The 22376-nt window shown below is 38.9% G+C and overlaps 1 protein-coding gene across 3 annotated transcripts in view; it reads left to right on the top strand.

Moving 5' to 3' along the window:
* Positions 1-22376, top strand: part of UIMC1 (ubiquitin interaction motif containing 1) — a 99367-nt gene that overhangs the window by 40169 nt on the left and 36822 nt on the right. For all 3 annotated transcript variants that reach the window (XM_025387570.1, XM_025387569.1, XM_025387568.1), the window contains 4 exons: positions 4052-4113; positions 6176-6252; positions 10631-10734; positions 18414-18567. In XM_025387570.1, coding sequence (XP_025243355.1) covers positions 4052-4113; positions 6176-6252; positions 10631-10734; positions 18414-18567 — 397 coding nt within the window. The remainder of the gene's footprint in view (positions 1-4051; positions 4114-6175; positions 6253-10630; positions 10735-18413; positions 18568-22376) is intronic.

The raw sequence follows: 22376 nt of genomic DNA, 5'->3' as shown, positions 1-22376 counted from the left end.
AGGTTACAGGAGACTTAATCTCTCCCAATTCCAATTTTAAATTTTCAGGAAAGGATTTATGGCCCATTTGGTATCAGTAGCCTAGTCAGCTGTGGCCTGAAGGAAGTTACTTGTCAAATTGGCTGTGAGCCCACTGCTAGTGGGATGGGAGGGGTGAGGGACAGTCCTCAGTGAAAGGAGACAAAGCAGACAACCTAGTAAGTGTATGGACATTAATTTTAGAAATCACTTGGAGATGTTAAAAAATGCTGAAAAGTTTAAAGAGTATTACCTATTTTTTGTATGGTTCAGATCGTATTATTTAACATTATGTAAACATTTTCTCATGTTAAATTATATATTTTACTTTTAATGGCTATATTATATTTCAGTTTATGAATTTACCATAATATTTTAAACATTTTTCTATTGCTGGATATTTCAGTTGTGATATCTTTCTACATGAAACTTTTCTTTATTCCTGATCAGTGTACTTAGGCATAAGAGCCAGAAAAATGATGGGTTAAAGAGTTACGAACATAAAGACTTGATATTTATTGCCAAATTGCTTGTCAGAAAGGCTATTAAAATTTGTATTCTCTCCATTTGGCAATGTATGAGAATATCTAGTTCACTGCAACCTTGCCAACAAGTAATTGTACCTTTAAAAAACAAACTTACTAATTTTATAGGCAAATAATGAAAGTCTTATGATTGTAATTTTACCTCTTGATCTTTTGCTTTCAGGAAATGTGGGTAGAAAGAATTCATTTGTTAAACATTCTCTATTGAACACAGCTTTGCTGGAGCTGCTTGTATTTGAGACTTCTTGGTTGATAGAGATAGCAGGAGAGTCTCAAAAATAGGGACTCAGAAAAACATTCACTTTGAGGCACATGACTTAGTCTATATTAAGGTTTATAAAGCTTTAGAATCAAGATGATAACTGGTTTTTGACATCACTGAGACAAGATAAAGTTGCTAATGAAGGCCTATAGATCACCCTGAGAGCATTATGGCAAGGAGTTGGAAGGGGTAGTATGTTGATGTGATTACTACTTTGCAGAATCTGATTCTTAATTTTTCAGTCAGGATAGTGGAATTTTTTTAATCAGAAATGACCAGATTGTGTGGAGTTGTAAAAACTGACTTTGATTTGCCAAACTTCACACTGATGTATGTATACAAAATGACAATTTATTAATTTATTATGGAATAGAGACATTTTCAGTGACCAGAATACTCAGATCTGTATCTATTGTCTTCTAGAATGACAGTATCTGGAGGGTTGAAATAATCAGAAAATGGAATTTTTAAGGGATGGCTCAACTAGTCTGTGGAAAAACCTAATAAACTACCACTGTCACACAATAGAGGACATTTATGTGATGACCAAATGATGTCTCTATTCATTTTCACTTTTTTTTTTTTTAAAGATGGAGTTTCACTCTGTCACCCAGGCTGGAGTGCAGTGACATGATCTCAGCTCTCTGCAACCTCCACCTCCTGGGTTCAAACGATTTCCTGCCTCAGCCTCCTGAGTAGCTGGGATCACAGGCATGCACCACCACGCCTGGCTATTTTTTGTATTTTTTGTAGAGACGGGGTTTCACCATGTTGACCAGTCTGGTCTTGAACTCCTGGCCTCTAGTCATCCGCCCACCTTGGCCTCCCAAAGTTCTCAGGTTACAGATGTGATCCACTCTGCCCAGCCCCAATTTCACTTTTAAGTATTAAAAATACCCTTTGATAATAATTCTTTGAATTTTTTTTTTTTTTAAAGATTCAATGCAAACCATCCCTTCCTTATTAACATATTTCTTCAGGAAGAAGATGTCTTGATTAGGCCACAGATTCCTTGAATTTTTATTTCTGCCATGCTTTCCTGTTCACCTTGATTACATTTGGGTAGTCTAAATTTTATTTGCTTATTTTGCTATCCTATGTTCATATTCTGGAAGAACCTCACTTTATGTTCATATTACTGCCATTGAGGTATAAATTTCTAAATTAAAATAATGTTTTGAAATGAAGACATTCTTGGGATTCTACATTGAAATGATTAGGAAGAGGATTATCTGATTAAGCAATATAATAGTAGTTTTGAGTGCATGGGTTTTAGAGTCAGGCAAGTCTCAGCTCTACGATTTTGACCAACTATATGATTTGGGGCAAATTGTTTAACTTCTCGAAGTTTCACTTATTTTTAAAATAATTTAATGGTTTTTGCTTCTTAAGTGGCTTGTGAAAATTAAAGGAGATAAGGAATGTAAAGTGATTAGCACAGGCCTGGCACTGAATAGAAGCACAATAATTTTGTTTGTTTGAGACAGAGTTTCGCTCGTCACCCAGGCTGGAGTGCAGTGGCGCGATCTCGGCTCACTGCAACCTCTACCTTCTGGGTTCAAGTGATTCTCCTGTCTCAGCCTCCCGAGTAGCCGAGATTAGAGGCGTGAGCCACCACGCCCGGCTAATTTTGTATTTGTAGTAGAGACGGGCTTTCTCCATGTTGGTCAGGCTGGTCTTGAACTCCTGACCTCAGGTGATCCGCCTGCCTCGGCCTCCCAAAGTGCTGGGATTACAGGCGTGAGCCACTGCACCTGGCCAAAGCACAATAATTTTTTAAAACAATTACACTGAGAAGATTTGAGATATGCTTTAGCCTAAGGCAGAGATGGAGGTGCCTTATAACTAACTTACTGGTGTCTTGATTGCATCTAAAGACCAAGGCTAGTCATTATAAAATTCTATTAAATGGACACTAGGTGTCAGCATTTCCTTCCTTCCTTCCTTCCTTCCTCCCTTCCTCCCTTCCTCCCTTCCTCCCTTCCTCCCTTCCTCCCTTCCCTTCCCTTCCCTTCCCTTCCCTTCCCTTCCCTTCCTTCCCTTCCTTCCCTTCCTTTCCTTCCTTTCCTTCCTTTCCTTCCTTCTCTTCTTTCCTTCCTTCCTTCCTTCCTTCCTTCCTTCCTTCCTTCCTTTCTTTTCAATAAAAACCTTGTCACCGCTGAGTTTTCCAAAGGAAGAGACAGGTTAAGTATTTATTGCTGTTGTATTTTAGTCCTTTGGTAGTTGGGTTAAGTCTTATTTTTCATAATGACTATATTCCATATTGTACAACTTTCCTTTTGACTGAAAACTCATCTATTCCTGATTTTTAAGTGTATTTCATCATTTACCTGAATGGTAGCGAGATTCATAGAGAGATAACCTAACTTGTTTAGGTTATTTATATCTTATTAGGAAACCTTGAAAACTTCAGCTGATAGCTTAATGTCTAGTGGAAGAAGCCTCACAGCCCAGGCACTTCCTCAGAAGTCTGCCTAAGGCAGCAGTAGCTGCTTTTTCGGTGATCTTCTGTGCATGTATGTTTAATGAGTTGGTATTTGCACCAACTCTACCATTAATCAATGAAAATAATTTTTGAATCAATGAGAATAATCTTTCCTTATATAGTCCCTATTCATTACATTTCTGAAAAGATAATCCTGTAGCCAGATATAAAAACCATAGTGGCAGATTTGTAGCAAAAAGAATCTTTATAACCTTCCCTTTAGATGTCCTATGTTATGGCTTAGTTTTTCTCAAAGATCATGGATTGCAGTGTTTATCTCAACTCAGTATTTCCTTTGAAAATTGGACTTTTCTCTATATTTTTCTTTCCCCCTGCACAAAATTTTCAATTGTTTTTCTGAAATCATAATTCATTTGACTTACCAATTAATATTGATATAGGTCTTGCATTTTATGAAGTGCATTGCATGCATTATCTTGTTTAATTTTCACGACACTCTGTGAGACAATTGTTAATACCCATTTTAAGATGAGGAAAGAGATTCAGATGTCACTTACCCAATCACAAAGTTAGTAAGTGATTTAGTTCTGATTTAAATACCAGTCTTCTGACTTTACAGGATGTGCCTGTTTTACTGAAATTTACTGGCTTATGGAAAATATTTTCTTCTTATTGTTAATTGTTGAGAGAGAACGTTGAACAATTAATTTTTTTTAAAAAAGGAAGAGAAGCCAGTTCACCTGCGCCTGTATATTTAAGATACTATGTATTTCTTTGCAGTCTTCCCAAGGGGTTGTTGAAGAAACTTCTGAAGAGGGAAACTCTGTACCTGCTTCGCAAAGGTGAGAGATTATATGTTGCTATGAATTCTCTCCTCTGATGGTTGCCAGCATAAGGGAGATGAACCACGTGAGTGAGACTGTACATGGACAGCTTGCCAGAGAACTTGTAGCGCTTTTATAAGTGAAGACTAGGAGAAATTTTATTAGTATCTCTAAGTTCTCAGATGTGCATCTCATAGAAGCCTAGAATATTAAGAGCTGGAAGAGATCCTAGAGGTTATCTTGTCCAGGCCATCTATCTTGGCGTAAATCTTATTTACATTATTCCTGAAAAATGGTCACATCTTGCTATTCTTTTAACTAATTACACTAGTTTTTATGCTAATTTGAAGGCTCTAGACTGATTTCTTTATAGTCCTTCTATTCTTAGCCCCTTTCTCTCTTTTCCCCAACTCTGCTTATGCTTATTTTGTCTGTATATCTAAACCTTATATGTCTTTTAAATTTACTCTTGAGACTTACACATCCTCTTTGAAGTCTTCACATTATTCAGGCCACACAGGACCTGCATCACTCTCACTGTCGGTTCTGTGCCACTGTTCATCTGTTTGTGCCTCCTATCTCCTGTAAAGGATTGTATTTGCATTACCTCCTCCGTTGTTCTTGCTGATTGATTGAGGGCTTACCTTCTAAGTCTTCTTACTTTAATAATAAATAGCAATTGATTAATTATAAACTGCCCTATTAACTGGATCATGCTTCCAGTTACTTTCTGCTTGCCCTTTTTATCTGGTAGTTGAGTTTGAAACTTTCTCAAGAGTTTAACTTTGAACTGCATGACTGTGTTCTCCCATATGAGAGTTGAAGCCCAATTGCCATTGGCTGTAGTCAAGGTGGTGGTCTTTCTTAGGCATCTGGTTGATAGTACTTGGTATTCCTTCCTGGGCTAAAGAATATGGCTTTGGTTTGATTTTCTGCTGTTAAGACAGTTTTGGAAGTGGTTTTAACAGAGTAGGCCTTCTACTCCCTGTAGGCCTTTCTGCTTTATTGTGGTGAGCCTTGTGCAGAGCAGATGTAGGTTTTAATAAATGATTATACACTTTGTCACCAGGAGAGAGTTGGAATCGCAGGCAATGTGGTTTGACTTCAAATTGATTAGCCCATTTTATAAATGTCAGAAAATTGTTTTGTGATGGACCCTTTGAATAGAGCACTAATGTTACATGCAGAGTAAACTATGTCTGGCTTGGGTTTATAACAAATGCTATGAGATGTTTTATTTAGAGAGAAATCACTTGTGGTTTTTTATCAGGAGTTAGTTATTTATCATGAGTTCAGTTGTAGCTATTCTTTTTGTGGTTCTTGGTTGATGTGAGGATTTTTGTTTTTAAGCACTCTTGCATACTTGATCATACTAATGATAAAGCCCTGTGAAGCATGAGGGGGCTAGCTCAGATGCTCAGATCAGCCATGTGTTCCTATGTCAGGCAGAGATTGCACTCCATGAGCAGTCAGGGAAAACCAGAAGGTTGGATGAAGGAAGCCATTTATAATTAAGTTGTTGTTAGAAAAGAGATTCAATTTCTGTGGGCAGATTTTTGCTGTAGGGCAGTTTGGAATTGTATTTTATTTTTGTTGCATGGAAAGCAACATCTTGAGATAAAGAGGAAATTTAACTGCAAAAGGAGGAGAAAGTTAGTGTGTTGTCAGAAGAATCTCTGTGTCTTCTCTTGTGGGTTCACAAATCTCTAGCCTTCAGAAGGCTGAGATGGAGTCTATAAAACACCTTTGACATCCTTACGTTGGAGTGGAGTTTTTGTCTTCTGTGATATTCACAGACAGTTCTTACCCTTCGACCTTCCTTTGTGAAAAACTCCAAAAGGGAATTTGTTTTCATTCAGTGATTTCACTGGAACTGAAGTTTCAGTAAGCGTATTTATTTTCCATATTTCTGGCCTACAGTTTTCAGTACTGATTCCTTGCTTTCCTGTTGTGCTTTTGTGGCATTAGGCAGCAAGTATCTGTGATTACCTGTGGCTTTGTGGGTGACTCACCATTGCTTTTGGCTCTATGTTCTGATTTATTTTACTGGGAATTCATTTGGGATTTGGTTCTCTTTTAGTGTTGCTCCTTTGACCAGTAAGAGAAGCTTAGTCCTTGTGCCAGAGAGTTCTGCAGAAGAAATCACTGTTTGTCCTGGTAAGTACCCCACTGTGATTTTACTGAATTTCTGATACCTATCTACCTTCTCATGCCTATTAATTTTCCTCTGACTCTTCAAAACTACTCTCTGGAGGTTTATATGTAATTGATACGTGTATGTACATATATCCACACTCGTATACATATATACATATAGGTGTTTTTAATGGCCATTGGCTTTTATTCTCAATCTTTTCTCTCCTTAGGGGTAATTTAGTTTTGAAATTAACATGACTTTTTTGTCTCCTTGATTGTTGACAGGCCTCATCAGAGATGGCATCGAAGCATCAGGAATAGCACTTACTTAACTCTACATTCAGAGCCTTTTGTTACTTAATTTGTTTAAATTATTTTATATTAAATTGTTTTAAATTATTCTGTCACCCAGCTTGGAGTGCAGTGGTGCAATCATAGTTCACTGCAGCCTTGAACTTCGGGGCTTAAGTAATTCTCCCTCCTTGGCCTCCCAAAGTGCTGGGATTACAGATGTGAGCCACTGTGCCTGGACTTCAGAGCTTTTTGGTAGTTAGTTTTTATATTGCCATTTGTTGGGGTCTTACTGCACAGGAGGTCCAGAAATTGAGTTTTGTGTATGTTCTGTCATTATTTTTAATCTTAGACCTAAGATGCTTAACCTTGTTAAGTGCTTTAATTTGCTTTTTGTTAATTGTAAAAATTAAAAGCTATGTACGTTGTTTTAGGCAGAAGAGATGCTTATTCAAAGTTGTACATGGATAGATTTAGATATACAAAATAATGTAAAATGAACTAAGATACTTACCATCTAAGGGAATTCCTGAATCATTGTATAGTATGAAGCATTATTTTGTGATATGAACTACTACTTTGTAAGGAATTTGTTTTAGACTATATTTTCCGTTCTGGCTTTTCTGAAAAGATCATTAGCCTCATTCCTGTGAGATTGAGGGGCTTCCTACTGGTGTTTAACTTTGAACAGCAAGTGTACAGATGTTGCGATAAGTCACGTCTGGTTTTCCTCAGGTCTCATATAGCCTATAAGGATTGGAGATAATCATAGTTTTCTTATTTTGGTTTTCTTCAATGTTTATCCACACAGACTCAAACTTAGTTTGTATGTAATCTAGGAAAGACCCATAAATATTTTTAAACATCTGGCAGTCTATCATAAAGGTCTTTATTTATTTTAAGATTGAACTGTGTTGGCTTTTTTTTTTCGAGACAGAGTCTTGCCCAGGCTGGAGTGCAGTGGCGCAATCATGACTCACCGACTGTAACCTTGAACTCCTTGGCTCAAATGATCCTCCCTCCTCAGCCTCCTGAGTAGCTAGGACTACAGGCATGTGCCGCCACACCTAACTAATTTTTAAAATTATTATTATTATTATTTTTTAGTAGAGACGAGGTCTTGCTGTGTTTCTCAGGCTGGCCTTAAACTCCCGAGCTCAAGCAATCCTCCCGCTTTGGCTTTCTAAAGTGCTGGGGATTATAGGCATGAACCATTGTGCTTAACCTATGTTGGTTTTTATTGAAAGTGACTCCTTAATTCATTTGAAATGTATTTGGATTACTGCCTAACAATACCCACTAAGAGACTACACTACCAAGTGCTCAGATTTTGGCAGGAGCACTCAAGAATGCTGTGCCACCTTTGTGAAAAGAAAGCTTTCCCCCCTCTCTGGGACTACTGACTTCCTAGAAGGAAATCACTCAGTCTGTTTAGGATGATGGTGTGTGACATCACCATGGGATCTTGTAGGAGGAACCTGCAAATGTATTGATCTTGAAAGGCCTAGTTAATGAGAGGGAAAGCAGGTCCTTCATACTGAGGTTAGATAGCTTTTATGATCATGACTTGCTGTCATTAGCCTGCTAATTAAGTCCAACTGTTTGCTGACATAAACCACGTCTAAATGAGATTGCAAAAGGTATTCATTACATTAATGTTCTTTTGCTGAGAAAGTATAACTACTTCACCATGAAGCAAAACTCTTGGGTTTCTTTTTAAATATATAATTTAGAAGTTATATATATAAATTGTCTGAAAAAATTTGTTCCAAATGTGTGAAACACATATTTAGTGTAGTAGTCTGTTACCTGTTCCTATTTACTTTTGTTTCGTATTTCTGACAGTTCAGGAGTCTGATATTTCAGATTACAGTATTTTGTTAGTGTTACTTAGTTGAAGAAGCAAGATTATAGCCTTATGCCCACATTTTGCATACTTCTAGCATTGCTTATTTCTGAGAAGCTAATGCCCTCTTAGTTGGACATTTCAGCCATTCACAGAAAGTATAATTGAAGACTTTTTATTATTGCAGTAATCTAAGCAGTGAATGGTTCTTATTTTTAAATATTCTGAATGTCTTTTTGAAAATACCTTTAGGGAAAGTTGACAGAGAGGATTTTGAAGTTTATGTGCTGTAAGCCTTTTTCCAATAAGGGGTGGGGGGGTGTGTGTGTGTGTCCAGTTTTCAAAAAAATTGGTGATGTATTAAAATATAGTTAATTCTGGAAATGTATTTAATCCTTTCTTAAAGATTCAGAAGATACATTAGAAGCTTGCAGATGCTCTATTTGCCTAACACTGGCCATTTACTGTATTTGTGAGGCACAAAAGTGCCAGTTAGAGGTATATCAGGTATAGTGTCAGATAACAGAGAACTTACTGGATTTGCATTCTGAGATAAATTTCTGGTTTTAGTTTGGGTTCCTGTAACAAAATATTCTAGACTGAGTGGGTTATAAGCAACATAAATTTATTTCTCACAGTTCTGGGGGCTGGAGAGTCCAAGATCAAGGAGTTGGCAGATTCAGTGTCTGGTGAGAGCCGTAGATAGCAGCTTCCTGCTGTGTCCTCACATGGTGGAAAGAGGGTGAGAGCTCTCTGGAGTCCCTTATAAAAGGGCATTAATCCCATTCTTTTGAGGGAAGGCCCTATGCTCATGACCTGATTACCTTCCAGAGGTCCCATTTCCTAATATTATCTATCACATTAGGGGTTGGGATTTCAACATACGAAGTTGGGGAGGTACACAAACATTCAGTCTGTAACTATCTTTTCCAGATACATTGGTGGTTTTGAAAGATAATTACAATTTTTTTTGTTGTTATATTAAGTGATATGTGTCTATAGCAGAAGTTGGCAAACTTTTTTTTTTTTTAAGACAGGGTCTCAGTCTGTAACTCAGGCTAGAGTGCAGTGGTGTGATCATAGCTCATTACAACCTTGAACTCCTGGCCTCAAGTGATCGTCCCACCTCATCTTCCCAAAGCATTGGGATTGCAGGCATGAACGACTGTGTTCAGCCAAACTTTTTAAAAATAAAAGACTAGATAGGAAATATTTTAGGCCCTATGGGCCATAGAGTCTGTTGAGACTATTTGGTTCTGGCATTTTAGTGCAAAAACAGCCATAGACAGTATATAGATGAATGAGCATGGCTGTGTTCTAATAAAACCTTACTTACAAAAATAGGCAGCTGACAGGATTTGGCCCAAGAGCTGTATCTAGTTTTCTGGCCCCTGAACTAGACTACAAGGGACCCCATCTTACATTTTCATATTACTGGTGGCTAGTATAAAGCCTGGGACTTGATGTTCAATTAATATTTGTTGAATTAATAGATGCTGCTTAAAGAATATATTAAAGAAAGGCTCATCTTTGTCTGGAATGTATATTCTATTTCTGGTCTCAATTTCTGTTTTTGCTTATCATCTCTTTAACCTCAGCACTAACATTGGCAGGTTCTTGTTTTCTGTCAAATCAATATACTTTAAAACTAGAATTACAGTGGAAATAAGCCAATCGATCAATTGATCAACAAATAAACAAATTGTGATATATCTATACAATGGAATGCTACTCAGCAGTAAAAAGTATGAACTATCAATATTATGTGACAACATGGGTCCATCTCAGACACATTATACTAAGTGAAAGAAGCTGGACGCAAAAGACCTGTGATTCTATTTATATGACATTCTAGAAAAGACAAAATTATAGGAACATAAAGTCAGCTGGTCATTGTAAAGAGTTCATTGCAGTGACCGGAGTGGTAGGAGATTGACTGCAGAGGGGTACAGAGAACTTTTTGGGGTGTTGGAAATGTTTTATATTTTGATTATGGTAGAGGTTACATGGTATAAATGGTAGTATATAAAGGGTATACATTTGTCAAAACACATTAAACTGTATACTGAAAATTTATGAATTCTGTTATTTGTAAATCATGCCTCAGTAAAGCTTTAAGAAGAAACAAACTAGATCTATTAATATATTGCCACCACAGTATTATCATATCCTAAACTTTAGGGGAAAATAGGCACGTTTGTTTTTTTAACTACGAAAACGCAAAATGAAAATTAATGGGATTTTAACTTTTTTAAATTACAGAGACACAACTAAGTTCCTCTGAAACTTTTGACCTTGAAAGAGAAGTCTCTCCAGGTAGCAGAGATATCTTGGATGGAGTCAGAATAATAATGACAGATAAAGAGGTGAATATTTTCCTCTCTATTTTTTCTCAGTGGTTTCTTTCTGTTGGCAGTCCTCTCTCTGATGCAATGTTGACATTGGCTGAAAAGATTTAGATGGCAGGGGTTTTAGTTTTGGGGGCACTTATGTCAGGGAAATTTTTTTTTTTTTTAGATGGAGTCTCGCTCTGTTGCCCAGGCTGGAGTGAGTGAAGTGGCACAATCTCCGCTCACTGCAAGCTCTGCCCCCCAGGTTCATGCCATTCTCCTGCCTCAGCCTCCCGAGTAGCTGGGACTACAGGCGCCCACCAGTATGCCCGGCTAATTTTTTTGTATTTATAGTAGAGACGGGGTTTCACAGTGTTCGCCAGGATGGTCTCGATCTCCTGACCTTGTGATCCGCCTGCCTCAGCCTCCCAAAGTGCTGGGATTACAGGCATGAGCCACCGGGCCCGACCTGGGAGAGATTTTTATAGTTAAGGTTAGTTCAGCATTGTTTCTAAAAATAACAGTAGTTACCATTTCTTGAGTACTTTTGTATGCATTATTATTTCTATTAGAGATGGGGAAACAGAGGCTTAGGATGTTTAATTTACTCTAAATCATGCTACTAATAATGATAGAAATAGAATTTGAACATGGGTTGGAGTCCAAAGTTCTAGGGCATTTTTTATTATGTACCAATAAGTAACAGAGACAAACAGTCTTGGAAAAAATTACTGTGTTTATATTATGATGTATACATAACTATCAGCCCTAATTTGATCAGAAATGCAAAGTCAAGATAGCTGTCTGATCTATTTGCATCATTACCTTTCCTCACTTTACATATCTGGCAGTAACCATAAAACTGATTGATACGGCCGGGCGCGGTGGCTCAAGCCTGTAATCCCAGCACTTTGGGAGGCCGAGGCGGGTGGATCACGAGGTCAGGAGATCGAGACCATCCTGGCTAACATGGTGAAACCCCGTCTCTACTAAAAATACAAAAAATTAGCCGGGCGTGGTGGCGGGCACCTGTAGTCCCAGCTACTCAGAGGCTGAGGCAGGAGAATGGCGTGAACCTGGGAGGCGGAGCTTGCAGTGAGCCGAGATCGCGCCACTGCACTCCAGCCTGGGTGACACAGCGCGAGACTCCGTCTCAAAAAAAAAAAAAAAAAACAAAACTGATTGATACAAAAGTTCATACTTCTGATTGAGATTCTCGGTGTGTATATGTTTCTTTTTCTTTTGTTTTTATTTTTTCTCTTTTTTGGGATGGAGTTTCGCTCTGTCGCCCAGGCTAGAGAGCAGTGGCACAATCTCGGCTCACTGCAACCTCTGCCTCCCCGGTTCAAGTGGTTCTCCTGCCTGAGCCTCCCGAGTAGCTAGTATTATAGGTGCACGATGCCATGCTCAGCTAATTTTTGTATATTTAGTAGAGAGGGTTTTGCCACGTTGGCCAGGCTGGTATTGAACTCCTGACCTCAAGTGGTCTGCCCACCTCAGCCTCCCAAAGTGCTGGGATTACAGGCATGAGCCACCGTGCTTGGTCCTTGGTGTGTATTTTTAATGTTGAGTCTAACAAAACAGTTTAACTACCTGGAATTCCTTTAAAAATTTTAAAATCTTAAAAATCTGTTGCTGTCATGAGCCGCCTGAGAGCCAAATTCCTCAGTAGAGATAAAGATTTTGGTTACATTGGTGTATACTTTCTTATCCGGTGCACCTTAAGAAAGGTTCCTTTTTGGCTGGGCGCAGTGGCTCGTGCCTGTAATCCCAGCACTTTGGGAGGTGAGGCAGGCGGATCACAAGGTCAAGAGATTGAAACCATCCTGGCCAACATGGTGAAACCCTGTCTCTACTGAAAATACAAAAATTAGCTGGGCGTGGTGGTACGCACCTGTAGTCTCAGCTACTCGGGAGGCTGAGGCAGGAGAATGGCTTGAACCCGGGAGTTGGAGGTTGCAGTGAGCTGAGATCGTGCCACTGCACTCCAGCCTGGCGACAGAGCAAGACTCCATCTCAAAAAAAAAAAAAAGAAAGAAAGGTTCCTTTTTATACTTTGGGATTTTTTGTTTGTTTGTTTGTTTGTTTCCTCCTTGAGACAAAGTCTTGCTCTTGTCTCCCAGGCTGGAGTGCAGTGGTACGATCTCGGCTCACCGCAATCTCTGCCTCGTGGGTTTAAGTGATTCTCATGCCTCAGCCTCCCGAGTGGCTGGGAGGCTGGCCCACCAGCCTGGCCCACCACCATGCCCAGCTAATTTTTGTATTTTAGTAGAGATGGGGTTTTACCATGTTGGCCAGGCTGGTCTCAAACTCCTGACCTCAGGTGATCCACCTGCCTAGGCCTCCCAAAGTGCTGGGATTACAGGCATGAGCCACCGTGTCCAGCCTGGAATTTTTAAAAAATAATTTTTACAGTAGAAGTTAGATCCTTTCCCTGGTCTCTGCACTGCAGGCAACTGGGTAAAAATTCTGCCTTCATGAATCATGCACACTGCCTGGTTCTCTGGAACCTGATCTGTCACAATTGACAGACCAAGATTCTCTGATGCCAGTGGTGGCAGGAAAGACGATGACACTCCCTGCTGCAGAATGACTGAGGACAGATCCTGCTCCATAATGTCAAAATGGCCTCTGGATGGTTTTCTCAGGAAGAAACAGAATCTTCTAAATGGGAATGAGGGAACAGAGTATTATTACCATAGTGATCCTAACATACAGAAGAAGCCCTTAGTTAAGGCCGATTTCATACCCGTCCATGACTACAAACCAGACTATTCTTTGTTTGGGTCAAAGAGCATGAACCCTGTTTAGAATTTATGGTGAACATGTCTGTGCTACTACACATCAAATAGATGGAATCATGTAGCCTTTCTCCCATTGAATGTCCTCTTTTTGGTATTGCTGTTTGCTGAAGTCTGTGGATGTCCCTAAATAGTCTTAGAAGTTTTCATTAAAATAAGTTAGAGGTACTGCAGATTTTAAATCATGTACTAGTTACAAGTCACTTATTAGACAGAATGGAACACTTTATGTGCACAAAGATAGTATAGTATAAAGGGTGTGGACTCTTGCCATTGGGATCTATGTAGGTCATTTGTCCTAAAATTTCTTGTTTACTGGAAGGTAGTATGGTGTAGTACAAGTAGCTTGAGCATTGCAATTAGAAGACATGGCTTTAAATCCCAACTCCACCATGTTTTGAATGTTGCGCAAATTAATCGTTTTATTCATTCACTAGGCAGCTATTTATAGTTTGTATACTTTGTGCCAGTCATTGTTTTAGACTCTTGGGATACAAAGATAAATAAGAAAAACAGTCCCTGCACTGAGGGTTCTGGTAAGAGAGGAGATAGACATATACACAGATAATTATAATGTGGTCTGACAAAGGTAATGATAGATTCCTAGGGCATTAGGGAAGCACAGAAGAGAAATGCCTTCCTGAATTTCAGTTCTTCATATGTAAAATGGAGGCAGAATACCTTTTTTATTAGGTTGCTTTGCAGGTGAAATTAGATAAAGAATGTAAAACATGTAGCAGAGATTTGTCACAAGTAGAAGTATCATGTGGAAAGTCATATTATTTTACTGCTTTGTAATATATTACTGTTTATATTAGTTTACTAATGACAGAGAATTGCTCAATAGTATTTGAGGTATTTGGAAATACCCATGGCACAACTGTATGTAGTCCCTCTTGATTTCTGACAATAGTCAGCTTTCTTTGGAAATAGTGTTTTCTGAGTATCTTGCCTGAGAGTTTCCCTTTGTTGGAGTCTTAAATAGTCTCTTCTCAGAAGAGCTAACAGAAGTTATTCAGAGTCCTCCAGAGCTAGTTTAGTCAGTAAATTTTTAAGTAAACTATGTTAAGAGTTGTGTGATAGGAAGGCGAAGATCCAGAACAAGGAGGTTTCTAAGGTACACATAATTGGGTAGGGGAGGGATGGAGAGTTTGGTGATTTGCAGGACATGCTTTTGTTTTCACTGGGTTCATTTCTTAGAGTGAGGTGTGTTTTTTTTGTTTTGCTTTTTGAAGTCTGAAGTTAAGGACCAACAACCTTTAAGATGTCAGTATTCAGTATCTAAGTACCTCTTTTAAAAAATAGTTGTATAATTTTTTTTTTTTTTTTTTGAGATGGAGCCTTGCTCTGTCGCCCAGGCTGGAGTGCAGTGGCCTGGTCTTGGCTCAGTGCAAGCTCCGCCTCCTGGGTTCACGCCGTTCTCCTGCCTCAGCCTCCAGAGTAGCTGGGACTACAGGCGCCCACCACCACACCCGGCTAATTTTTTGTATTTTTAGTAGAGACAGGGTTTCACCGTGTTAGCCAGGATGGTCTCCATCTCCTGACTTTGAGATCCACCTGCCTTGACCTCCTAAAGTGCTGGGATTACAGTTGCGAGCCACCGCGCCCGGCCGAAAAATAGTTCTATAATATTTTAAAAGAAGTAAAAGCAACTCTGCAAAGAAATCCCTGACTGCATGGTCCTAATAAAAGCTACTTTGCTTGCCTTTTTCCCCCTTGAGGTTCTTCCATAGTAGTTAATACTTAAATAGACTTTTTAAATGATGCTGGGAAATATACCTTATTTTAACATTAAAAAAAAAAAAAACACCCTGCAGGTTAGGAAACCTTCAGGGTTGCCTAAGAACAGTGGTTGGAAGTGGTCCCATATTCGTAATAAGACAATAGACTACTCCCTCTTGAATACATTAATAGTTAAAGGTACATTCTCTGCATTGTATAGAGCTGTGATGAATACAATGGAGTATAGTGCTCAATGTGAGCACCAGTGACACATTTGTGTCATATAACATTTCTGTGCTTAGTGAGCTTTAGAATGCCAAGTAACTGCTCATTCGCCACTGACTTTAAGTAATTCAAGACTACTTGCAAATTTTAGGGTATATTGATCCCCTCTTACCCCCCTGCCATCCTTCTGCTCAAATAGCTTTGCTATTTTTCTTTTCTTTTCTTTTCTTTTTTTTTTTTTTTGAGACTGGGTCTTCTTTGTTGCCCAGGATGGAGTGCGGTGGTAGGATCTCAGCTCACTGCAATCTCCACCTCCTGGGTTCAAACGATTCTTCTGCCTCAGCCACCTGAATAGCTGGGACTACAGACATGCACCACCACCCCTGGCTAATTTTTGTATTTTCAGTAGAGACGGGATTTTGCCATGTTAGCCAGGCTGGTCTCGAACTCTTGACCTCAAGTGATCCGTTCGGCTTGGCCTCCCAAAGTGCTGGGATTACAAGCGTGAGCTACTGCGCTTATTTTTTCTTTCTTTTTTTCTTTTCTTTCTTTTTTTTTTGGAGACAGAGTTTTTCTCTGTCACCCAAGCTGCAGTGCAGTGATGCGATCTCGGCTCACTGCAGCCTCCGCATCCCGGGTTTAAGCGATTCTCCTGCCTTAGCCTCCTGAATAGCTAGGATTACAGGTATGCACCACCACACCCAGCTAATTTTTGTATTTTCAGTAGAGATGGGGTTTCGCTATGTTGGCCAGGGTGGTCTTGAACTCCTGGCCTCATGTGATCTGCCCACCTTGGCCTCCAAAGTGCTGGGATTACAGGTGTGAGCCACCGTGCCTGGCCAGCTTTGCAGTTTTTCAAGCTTTACAACTTTTCTTTTTAAGATTTATGAACAGAGGAACCTGGATTTGTGAGAAGCTTAGTGATTAAATCTGAAAAACATAGCACCTAGAACTTCCAGACCCACTTGACTTTCCCCACTTTCTAGAGAAGAAGAATAAATAGATCCTTGCAGAATCTGCTTCCAGAAACAAGGTGGAATGGAAGGGAGGTTTTTTGTTTCTGCCACAACATGATAGAATGGAATTACTGAAGGTTTTGATGCCCAGTGGGTCTAGGTTTGAGCCTGGATAATTCACTTACTAACTTGGTGACCAGCAGGTTACTTTGCTTTCCCAAGCCTCAGTTTCCCCTTCTGTAACAGCAGAGTTAGTGATACTTCTGTCCAGTGGCTTGTTGGGAGGGATGGATATGAAAAATGACTGGTGGAGCCTGCATAGTATAAGAACTCAACCACTGTTAGTTCCTTTCTCATCTTTTAGGTTTTACACCTTTAGAATATGTTAACAAAAGGCAAGTGGTGTTGAAAACAGGAGATTTTCTGGCAGTTTGACTTGGTATTTAGATGGCCTGTTTTCCTCTCTGCTGGTTCACACTTGTAAGCATTAGGTTTTAGAGATAGCCCCAACTCCTGACCCCAAAAGACCCAATTGACTCTAGTCCAGTTTTCTATGCATTGAAGTTTTGATCGTGTTTTGTTCTTGTATCAGAAGATATTTTATTTGTTTTCCCCAGGTGTAATGACAGCCCGGGTGTCCCTTGCTTTAAATGTAAGCAGTAGCTATGCAGGACATTTTCACATTGATTGGATAGGACATGCTGTCCTTTGAAGCAAGTGTTAGGCAGTAGTGCTGCAGTGCTCACGCACACTGTTGAATTAATCACTGCAGAGTTCTTGGCTCTGATCAACCTGTGCAGGTAAAATAAAACTGCCTTTAAGAGACACCAGCAACTGTAGGAGAAATGATGACTACAAAACAGAGAGGAATAAGAGAGAGAGGTTTAAGAGTGGCTTTGGCAGTATTGATTGTTTTAACTAATGACTTCTTTGGTGCTTCTTAAGTATATAGATCTTAGTTTCCTCTTTCTTTTTTTTTTTGAAATGAAGTCTTGCGCTGTCGCCCAGGCTGGATGCAGTGGTGCAATCTCTGCTCACTGCAAGCTCCGCCTCCAGGTTCACACCATTCTCCTGCCTCAGCCTCCCGAGTAGCTGGGACTACAGGCGCCCACCACCACGCCTGGCTAATTTTTTGTATTTTTAGTAGAGTTGGGGTTTCATCGCTTTAGCCAGGATGGTCTTGATCTTCTGACCTCATGATCCACCCGCCTCTGCCTCCCAAAGTGCTGGGATTACAGGCGTGAGCCAGTGCGCCGGCCTTAGTTTCCTCTTTCAATCCAGAAAGTCACAAATAAAACACAGGTCTTAGGTCTTATGGGTCTAAGTACATACTTACGTTCTTAACTTAAATCCTAGTTATGCTGTTTTTGGCTTAGAGCTCTTTTGTTTGGTAACTTCTTATGTCTTAAAGTCACTTACAGTAATAACGGTCCTTTTGTGAAATTGAAAATGTGTCCTTAAGGTGCTGTTGATATGCAGAATGTGAAACCCAGCAGGCACAGCACACTGATGCAGTGAGGATTGTGCCTTACAATGTGGTAGAGATCAGTGCCCTCAAGTTTTTGAGCCAGATACTAGTCCTTCATTTGAATCTCAACTCTCCCGCTTACTTGTTCTGTGACTTTGCAAATTGCTTTACTGTTTTACACAAGTACTTTTCTAGTGTAAAAACAGAGTGTGCTAATAACTTTGTAAGATTAAATGAGTAATACATATAGTGTTTAATACATGGTTGACAGTATAAGTATACTTATATATAAACAATATATAAACTTACATATAAAAGAGTAATATGTATAGAGTGTTTAATACATAGTTGGCAGTATAAGGAACTGAATAAGTATTAACTCTATCAGTAGTATCTCTCAGTCTTTACTCTTTGATAAGTAAACTTTGATAAGCTGTTGTCTCTTTGAAAGTAAGTGAAATATGGGGTGGAGTCTCTTGCACTTCTTTGGGGGGAAAGATATGAACTAAAGCTGTTATAATTGCTGTTTGTCATGTTCTTCAGGTTGGTAACAAGGAAGATGCTGAGAAGGAAGTACCTATTTCTATCTTCTCATCCAGTAACCAGGTATCCTGCCCGCTATGTAACCAAAGCTTTCCACCCACAAAGATTGAACGACATGCCATGTACTGCAATGGTCTGATGGGAGAAGATACAGGTAAAGACCCACTGGGACAGCCAAACTCTTACTTTTTTGTGTAGTGGTTTTGTAATCCTATACAGTACAATGCAGGGAAAAAACAGATAGCTATTCTTCAAAGTTAGAGTTGTTATTGGTTTTGGGTTTTTTCTATCTAGTTATTTTTCTAGTACTTTTATGTTCATCATTACTTTTAGCAGGTATTTTGTCTTGTTACACATACCTCAGGAGAAGGGGAAGGGAAAAGTTTTTCATTTTTTAAGTTTTTGTTTGTTTGTTTGTTTTGTTTGTTTTTTTGAGACAGAGTCTCTCTCTCTCACCCACGCTGGATTGCAGTGGCACAATCTTGGCTTTCTGCAACCTCCACCTCCCAGGTAAATGATTCTCTTGCCTTAGCCTCCCAAGTAGCTGGGACTACAGGCTTGCGCCACCATGCCTGGCTAATTTTTTTTGTACTTTTTTTTCCCGTAGAGGCAGGATTTCACCATGTTGGCCAGGCTGCTGTTGAACTTGTGACCTCAAGTGATCCTCTTGCCTTGGCCTCCCAAAGTGCTGGGATTAGAGGTGTGAGCCACTGCACCTGGCCCATCTTTTAACATATTAACTTACATAGATAGGCTAAAAATCAGTGCATTGCAATGGACCTTGCATTTCAACTTATGTGTTCAAATATTGAGATTTCTGTGGAACTTGAGGAACTAAGTTCTAGAGTTGCCCATTTTTCATTCAAAATAAATCCCTTGTAGGTTTTTTTCCTCTTTTTGTAGTGTGTTTTAATAGAAATTCTACCTAAAGACAGCAGCTGAAAAATACCGCTAATTTACATTCATGTCCTACATAACTCTGCTGAGTTATCCAGGAGCTGTTGGTTTAATCTCGGTTTAATCTCTTTAAGAGTATACCAAAGGCCGGGTGTGGTGGTTCATGCCTGTAATCCCCAACACTTTGGGAGACTGAGGCGGGTAGGTCACCTGAGGTCAGAAGTTCAAGACCAGCCTGGCCAAAATGGTGAAACCCTGTCTCTACTAAAAATACAAAAAATTAGCCAAGCGTGGTGGTGGGCTCCTGTGATCCCAGCTACTCAGAAGGCTGAGGCAAGAGAATCATTTGAACCCGGGAGGCAGAGGTTGCAATGAGCCGAGATCGCGCCATTGCACTCCAGCCTGGGCAACAAGAGTGATACTTTGTCTCAAAAAAAAAAAAAAAAAAAAAAAGAAAAAAAAGGTCTGTACCAAAATCCCTAGTTTTCAGACAGCATTAAGACATTGATCAAGAAAATCTTGTTAATCATAGCCCTTGAAATACCACCTCTGATTTGGCCTTTCTGTTTATGATTTTAAACTCTAAATATAGTCACGTCAGCACAGCTCTCTGTGGTCTAACATGCTGAATGTAAACCTAGGTAACTGGAAGTGTTGTAGTGTTCTTCTCAATGCTACTTGATTCCTGTAACTTAGATGTATTTAAATGTGACATTGTATAATTGTGAAGTGTTTTTTAAATTAAGATTGCCAGAGAGGCAAGGCACATGTTATTTACTTTTCTTGAAATAATATACTTTGTAGTTATTAAATAAGGAAGTACATAAACACTTAATTTGTTGATTTTTCTGATTATAAAGTAGTACATGTTCATTGTAATAATAATGGCTTACATTTATTGAATACTTAAAATTAGGCACTATTTACGTAAATGGGACCATGCTATATATAGCTGTCTCTATATATTATTCTGCAACTTATCATTTTTATTTAGCAGTAAATTTAGCTCTTTCCATGTGCAGATAAATTTTTGACATAGTTGAGGTTTGACTGTATATAAAATTTTATATTCTGCTTTTTCTATTTATAGCAAAAATATTTCATCATGTCACAAAGTTATTTATAAAAATATTTTTAATGCCTACATAATATTTGGTAACTGGGATTGCTTTCATTTACTTAATTATACATATTTGAAATGCTTCAAGTTACTGTGTTATAATCACACTGTACTGAGCCTCTTAGCCTAAAATTGTCACTGTATTTTGGGATTATTTCCCAAGGATATGTTCCCATATAGGGTGGTAGTAAGAAAAGAGAGGCCCTGGAAGGCCAGTCAATTTGAGCTTGAGTCCCACCTCTGTTACTGACTTACTAATGTGTGACTCTGTGCTAATTTCCAAGCTTCCATTTATGCATCTGTGAAATAATAATAATTACCTTGTTCATATTTTGTGAGGTTAAATGAGATACTTTAAGGAAAGTACTTAACAACAGTACCTAGCGCATAGTAAGTACATAAGAACTATTAGCTGTTGTTACTATTCCCAGTAGTGAAATTACTGTGTCAGAGATTTTTTTTAAGGGTCTCTATGCATAGCATTGTAGTCCCTAAAAACAGTGAAAGTTGAGGACCTGAATCTGGCCATCAACCACTTTTAGTGGGACAGCACTGAAGGATTGGAATCTAGATGCAGTTTTAATTTGAAAAAGCTCTTTAGTCTGATTTTTTTTTTTTTTTTTTTTTTTTTGCTGAGTATTCCAGTGACTAAAAGAATTCTGGGACTGAGCATTTCAAAGGAAAGAGACTATCTTGTCTGTCTTACTAAGCACTTACACAGCTGGTATTGGGTATCTGAGTCAATGACTTATTCAACACAACATCAGAGTCCAGAAATAAATGAGTTTGAGAAACTGAATGCCCTGTTGAGCTCTAGGAATAGATGATCTCCTTCAGGTCAGAATGATCAGGTAAGGAGTAGTATAGGATAGCTTCTACTGACATCTCCCATACTGAATTCCACTAGTTGGTGCTAAAATAGGAAGCTTTGGCATTCATAACTGTCAGATATCTTTTAATTACAAGATAATTGCTGTTAAGCCTGTTCTTCCTTACTGGAGTGTGGTGAGAGAACTCAAACTCACATCCCCAAATCCTTGTGGTTGAAATTGATTCAGGCTTGTTCCTGAATTTTCTCAAACCAATTTTCAGACTTATGCTACTAGAACCAGGCCATTTAGGTGGGCAAAGTAGACTGAGTCTTATCATCATCATCATCCATTCAGGGAGGACATTTCAGGTTCTCCTTGTTCTGTTGGGTCCAGGATCAGTGACCCTGTCTAATGCTGTTCAATTGGATTTACACTCTGGGTATTGCAGACTTTCAGACATGATAGATGTAAATGTGATTTTTGATACAATAAAAAGTCCCTATATTCTTGGCATCATATGTCTTTATAGCTTTGATGCGAATACCCCAGACCTCCATGTAAAGATGTCTGCTATATCCTGAATGACAGGCACACTTTCTTTTTCATAGGGAAATTTGTTATAAAACTAGTTTAGAAGACAAATCTAGAATATAGTCATGTGTTGCTCAGTGATAGGGATGTGTTCTGAGAAATGTGTCATTAAGTGATTTTGTTGTGCAAATATCGTAGAGTGAGTGTACTTACACAAACCTTGATGGGGTGGTCTACTACACACCTACGCTATAAGGTATAGCCTGTTATCTTGGGCTACAAACCTGTACAGTGTGTTACTGTACCGAACACTGGTCACTTGTAACACAATGGTATTTGTGTATCTAAACACATCTAAACACAGAAAAGGTATAGTAAAAATATGGTATTATAATTTTATGGCACCACCATCATATAGATGGTCCGCATTGTTGGCTGAAATGTCTTTTTGTGGCGCATGACTGTACTACATCCTTCTTTTCAATGCCGACGTGTCTACATAGAGCCAGAAGTTTGATTCTTTTTTATCACCTATTCATATTTACCTTTAATTCATCCAGATATTTGGAACCTTTTTTTTTTTTTTTTTTTTTTTTTTGAGAC

Source organism: Theropithecus gelada, chromosome 6 (genome assembly GCF_003255815.1).
Source record: "Theropithecus gelada isolate Dixy chromosome 6, Tgel_1.0, whole genome shotgun sequence".
Lineage (NCBI taxonomy): Eukaryota > Metazoa > Chordata > Mammalia > Primates > Cercopithecidae > Theropithecus > Theropithecus gelada.
This window is presented reverse-complemented; position numbering and strand designations above follow the sequence as displayed.